This window comes from Nesoenas mayeri (genome assembly GCF_963082525.1).
Source record: "Nesoenas mayeri genome assembly, chromosome: 19".
Lineage (NCBI taxonomy): Eukaryota > Metazoa > Chordata > Aves > Columbiformes > Columbidae > Nesoenas > Nesoenas mayeri.
The window spans coordinates 2,298,273-2,304,362 of record NC_137568.1 but is presented as its reverse complement, the minus strand read 5'-3'; the positions used below and the strand labels follow the sequence as shown (position 1 = coordinate 2,304,362).

Sequence of the window (6,090 nt, the reverse complement as noted above, 5' to 3'; positions counted from 1 at the left end):
TGAAAAGGCACGAAACTCAGGCGGCCAGCTCGCCGCAGGTGGGAGGTCAAGGCAAACGTATCCGTTGCACTTGAGCCAATCAGCAGGTGACAAGTCTGCATAGTTACTGTAACCGCTATAAGTATGTGTTGTTAACGGCAATAAAGTTGAACAATGCGCCCATCTCATCAACAGGTGGCTTAAGGATTGGTGTCACCGTCAAAATTTTGGGTTTTTTGACCATGGGGCAAACGCCATGGTACCTAGTCTCCTCAGATCAGATGGGCTTCATCCTTCTAGGGAGAGCAAGAGGACTATAGCCTGTAAGTTGGCAGGGCTGATCAGGAGGGCTTTAAACTAGGTTTGAAGGGGGAAGGGATTGAAACCGGGCTCTCCAAAGATCAGGCTAAGGATGGAAAGCCTGAATTAAGAGTGAAATCAGCAGCCCACCTGAAGTGCATGTACACTAATTCACGCAGTATGGGCAACAAACAAGAGGAGCTGGAAGCCATTGTGCAGCGGGAAAGCTATGACACAGTTGCCATCACAGAAACATGGTGGGATGACTCTCATGACTGGAGTGCTGCTATGTGTGGCTACAAGCTCTTCAGAAAAGATAGGCAGGGCAGGAGAGGTGGAGGGGTGGCTTTTTATTTAGAGTCACTTGACTCTGTTAAACTTGAGGTCAGCAGTGACAAGGTTGAGTGCCTGTGGACCAGAATCAGAGGGAAGTCCAACAATGCTGACATCCTCGTGGGTGTCTGTTATAGACCGCCCAACCAGGACGATGAAGGAGATGAATTACTCTACAAGCAACTGGCAGATGTCTCAAAATCGATGGCCCTTGTTCTTGTGGGTGACTTTAACCTGCCAGGTATCTGCTGGGAGCTCAATACTGCACAGAAGAGGCAGTCTAGGAAGTTCCTAGAGTGTATAGAGGACAATTTCCTTCATCAGCTGGTAAATGAGCCTACCAGGGGCAAGACCCCGCTAGACCTACTGTTTACAAACAGAGAAGGGCTGGTGGGAGATGTAGTGGTTGGAGGCTGCCTGGGTCATAGCGACCATGAAATAATAGAATTTTCAATAGTCAGAGATGCAGGGAGAACCATTAACAAAACCTCTACGCTGGACTTCCGGAGGGCAGACTTTTGCCTATTCAGAAGCCTAGTTTGGAGCATACCCTGGGAAACAATGCTTAAAAACAAGGGGGCCCAGGAGGGTTGGACATGCTTCAAGCAGGAGGTTTTGAGAGCACAGGAACAGGCTATACCAGTGTGCCGAAAGGCTGGCCGGCGGGGAAGACAACCGGCTTGGCTAAACAGGGAGATTCTGAATGAAATCAGAAATAAAAAGAGACTTTACCGACTGTGGAAAAAAGGGCTGGCTACTTATGAAGAATTTATGGAAATAGCTAGATCATGCAGAAAAAAAATCAGGGAAACAAAAGTGCAATTTGAGATTAATTTGGCCAATTCTGTCAGGGATAATAAAAAGTCCTCCTTTAAATATGTTAATAACAAAAGAAGGGGCAAGGAAAACCTCCATTCTCTGTTGGACTTTGAGGGAAATATAGTTAACAAAGATGAGGAGAAAGCTGAGGTACTTAATACCTACTTTGCCTCAGTTTTCACCAGAAAAACAGGTGGCCCTCAGGACAGCTCACCTCTGAGAGAAGAGCACAGCCCGTCAGCTGTGGCTCTCCAGGGCATCACACCATCCCCACATGCACACCTAACCCTGTCTTGCACTACAACAGTGTCACTTCTCAACTTTCATCTGCTCATTAGGGCTGGTGGTGTTTCAGCCTTTCCAAGGTGGATCCAGCGGCCTGCTCCAACAGGTCTTTGATCAGATGGCTTCTTATTGCACTCAATAAATGTTTTCTCTACAGTCTGTCTTTTCCTTGGTTTTTTTTAAGAAAAAAAAATCCCCCAACTACCCTTCATCTGCAGCAGATGAAGGACACGTGCCAGAAGCAGATACCCAAGCAGGCTTCTGTCTGCTGCTCCTCCACCACCATCCCCTCCTGTGCCTGCAGCTCCAGAGGTACTACTGGACCCCACATCCCTGGTAACAGCTCATTACACCAGTGCAAACTGGAGTTAAACCAGTCTCCTCTGAGGAAAGGTCCTCAGTGAGCTTGGCTCAGGTGGGCATAGAATGACTGTGCAACTGTTCTGTGTTTATTAGGCGAACGATGCAGTAAATTGATTCCCTTGTGAGGTGAGGAAGGCAGCCGTCTCTCGGAGGGAGGTCGCTCCTCTACAGGGGCAGCACCTTCGCCCCTTCGGAGGGTTTGGTGAGGTAGAAGGTGGCTGTGCGGCTGTATTTCTCCTAGGAGACAAGAAGAGGGTGAGTGCTGGTGCTGGGGGATGCTTTTGCCCTGGTGCAGGCAAGACCTGCCAGAGCTGGGGGGAGAAAGGTCCTGCTGGTCAGCCCAGCTATGCGTCTGGCCCAGCTGCTTCTTGAGGTGTGTTTTTGGGGACAGCGTGCTGTCCTGGCCCCTGAGGTTCTGCCTTTCACTGCCTCTGTCTCCTGACACCCCATTTTCTGTTGTTTTCAGCTACCCATGCAGGCTGAGCTGCTGAGTTAGAGAATATTGATGACATTAAGATCTTACCTGAGCTGTAACTGCTGGTGCTGAGCTCAGCATTGCCTAAGCTCAGCCTGGATTATTGTTGCCTAGACAGATTTAGAATTCCTGAAGCTGACCTGGCACCTTTTTGCTCACTTTCTCAACGTAGTAAAGTCCTTGGGCAGTGCTCTGACCAGCATGGTGCTGAACTGCCTGCGACAGACTTGGGGCTCTCCCTGCGTGGTGCTGGATGGGCTACACCAGCCCCAATTTCCTCAGGAGAGCAGCTTCAAGAGCATTCCCAGGCCATGCCCCTGAGTGGTTCCTTGGGATCTTGAAGTTGATCTCCAAGTACTTTTTTGCCATGTACCTGGATGTGGCGCTGGGCCTCCTCTGCAGCCTCAGCCTTCAACAATGTCACCGTGCAGCCTCCAAAGCCTCCCCCGGTCATCCTGCTGCCATAAACCCCCTTGACCTCCAGTGCTGCTGCTACCAGCTCATCCAGCTCTGGGCAGCTCACTTCATAGTCATCCCTGGAGAGAGGAGACCCGCGGTCAGCCCTGTCCTGCACCCCAGCCACAGCCCCTGCACCGCAAATGGCTGAAAGACACGTCTCAGCGCACCCATTGCCGTAGCGAACTGCAGCTAGCCCTGCCCAGGGGTGGTTCATCCTCACCTGAGGGAGTTGTGACTCTCCACCATCAGCTTCCCAAATGTCTTGTAGTCCCTGTTCTTCAGTGCTTGTGCTGCCTGCTCTGTCCGTGCTATCTCGCCGATGACGTGCCTGGCCCGTCGGTACACCTCCTCGCCCAGCCGGCTCTTGGCCGCTGCAGAGATACACCCATCCTTGCAGCAAAGCTGCTCAAGCATGGCTGCATCCTGCAACCCCGTATCCCCACTTGTGGCATTCTCCTGTCCCTGTGCATGCATCCACCCATCCACCCCAGGGGCTGCCCTGCAGTCTGAGCCCATGCCATGGGGCACTGAGCTCCTGCTGCCTCAAGGAGCAACCTGAGCCACGGTCCCCACCTTCCAGCTCAGCCATGGTGGCATCTCGCAGGCTCTCCTTGCCAAGCGCTGCCGCCGCCTCCTCGCACTGCCGCCGGCGCGTGGGGTACTCGCTGCCCGTCAGTGTGTGCCGCACGTTGGAGTTGGTGATGAGAACAGCCAAGCTGGCATCGCTCAGTGGGACAAGGACGGTCTCCAGGGACCTGCAGCCAGAGCTCAGCGTGGGCTTGTGTGCCCGACCCCTCTGCCCGCCCCGGCCTCCGGCCATCCCGGAGGCCACGTGGCAAGCAGCTCCTGCCTCTGCAGAGGCAAAGTCCATGTGGCTTAGCATTTTGTTTGAGCATTCCACTCCCTATTATTAGCTCCATAACGGACCCTAATAACTTTGTGGGAAAGACAGCCCAGGCAAATAGCAGAAAGTATGCAGGAGGAGTCAAGACACTGGAGTTAAAATGCGGAAAGTCCCACCTCTGTGATGAGATTTTGGGCTGGGTTCAGGGTGTAACCCCTCCCTGCACTCCTGCATTTATTTCCTGGCCACAGGAACAGCTGTCCCCGCTTGCCCAGGGAGCTGGACAGAGCTCAGCAGGCTCAGCACTTGGCCCTGACCTGCAGTCAATAAGCAGCGCGTGGCCTTCCTTGCCCATCGCGGAAATGAACTGGTCCATGATCCCGCAGGGCATGTTGGCAAATGTGTGCTCCGCTTTCTGGCACAGCAGCGCCTTGGCTACCAAATCACTGTCATCTATGCCAGAGCAGAGAGATGCAGGTTAGCTCTGGGACCTTGGCCCCCTGCCCTCGAGCAGGGGGAGACCCACCCAGGAATGGAGCTGTCGGGGGCCAGGACCGGCTACTGCCTTTACCTGGACAGAGCTGCTGGAGGAAGGTGTAAGTAGCCACCTCCAGAGCGGCCGAGCTGGAGAGGCCCCCACCCAGGGGGATGTCACTGGCTATCACAGCGCTGAATCCTGGCATGGGACCACCTGCAGGAACAAAAGGGTGGAGGGGGGGGAACATGAGCCATTGCATGGCTGGGGGCTGCTGTGTTCCACAGCTCACGGGTAACCAGCTCCTGAGAGAGCAGAGCCCCTTGTGATAACTCATTTTAAAACACAGAGTGACCCACAGCTGCCCCCCCAAAAAAACACAGCAGTCTCTGGAGCTGAAAGCTGGAGCCTGGCTCCGGCAGCAGCTGCAGGATTGCACCGGTACTGGAAAAGCCCCTGGAGCACGCGGAACGCCGGGCACCGAGCACCATCCCCGTGTGAGGGGGGCTCTAACCCACCCAGCAGACTGAGCTTTACCCTTGTAGTGCTGGATGACGCCCTTGACGTAGTTGGCCCAGCGTGGCTGCCCCGGGCTCAGGGGGCTGCTTTGGCTGGGAGTTGGGAACTCCACCCTGCGGGGCTTGTCCGCGTCCGCCGAGGTGGTGATGATGGAGATGGTCCCGTCCTTCGTGGGGGATCCCACCAGCACCGTCCCCAGCTGCAGGGCCTGTCGGGGTAAGAAGTGGGCTCAGACCCTGTGGCACATCCCCGCTGGTGGCAGGGGACAGCTGTGGCTGCTTCAACCCACAGCTGGCAGCACCCAATACGTGTTACCCTTAACCATGTCCACAGAGAGCCACTAGCCCCCCTAGCTTGTCACAGCGTTAAGCTTTCTGGCTATTTAATGCCACACACGGTCAGTCTTAGCACGGAAATGTTGTGACCAGCCATCCCAGCCCAGTGCCGGGGTGACGGCTGCAGGGCTCCTGAGGAGTGGGAAGCTGCTGTGAAAGACCTTAGAAAGTTTGCGTGTCTGCAGGGAAATTCAGCTGACCTGCTCCCACGCTCCTCTCCCTCAAAATAATAAGCTGTAGGATTTGATTTAGGACTGAGTGGGGGCTTTCCTACCGATCCAAAGGAGGGCAGGAAGCCCCAGCTGCTTCGAACCACCTCCGCCACCAAAACATTGCTCTCCAGGTATGGAAAATTATTTGACAGAGCTGCAGAAAAGCAGCTTCAGCCCTCCAAGAGGGATTTGGGGAGGGGGAATCACTTCCTCCCTACAGTGATTTAGGAGCCAGACTGTGGGGTGCTGCCCCGATGCTCCGGGTCCCACTCCGGTGGTCCCGGGCGCAGTGGGGGGGATCCCGAATGAACAGGCTGGGGGAGACGGCAGCCGGGAACCCCCGGGGATTGCAGGAGGGACCCGGAAGGGTGACCAGCGAGGGATCCCGGGACGGTGGAGCACGGCCCTTACCATGGGCAGCACGAAGCCGCAGTTGTAGTCGGTGTGCTCGCCGATGAGGTTAACCCTGCCGGGGGCCCACGCCGCCAGCACCGGCGCTCTCCCGAAAGCCGCTTCGTGCTCCCGGCAGGCGGCCGCCAGCAGCCGGGCCGACCCGAGCTCCGCCGCCTCCGCCATGGCCGCTCCGCTCCGCTCCGCCCCGCCGCCGGGCCCGCACTGCCCAGTCACCCCGTTGCCCCGGCGGCCGCGTTCGAACCCGTGTGTCAAAGGGGCCCCGGCGGCGCTAGGGGTCC

General features: G+C 55.9%; 1 protein-coding gene across 1 annotated transcript; it reads right to left on the bottom strand.

Moving 5' to 3' along the window:
* Nucleotides 1-2,244: 2,244 nt before the first annotated feature.
* On the bottom strand, nucleotides 2,245-5,974 carry GALK1 (galactokinase 1; the record flags this gene model as incomplete). Its single annotated transcript, XM_080356710.1, has 8 exons — nucleotides 2,245-2,316; nucleotides 2,928-3,090; nucleotides 3,234-3,384; nucleotides 3,587-3,768; nucleotides 4,175-4,310; nucleotides 4,429-4,548; nucleotides 4,870-5,059; nucleotides 5,810-5,974. The coding sequence occupies 8 exons, from the start codon at nucleotides 5,972-5,974 to the stop codon at nucleotides 2,245-2,247; spliced, it is 1,179 nt and encodes a 392-aa protein (XP_080212836.1).
* Nucleotides 5,975-6,090: the final 116 nt, after the last annotated feature.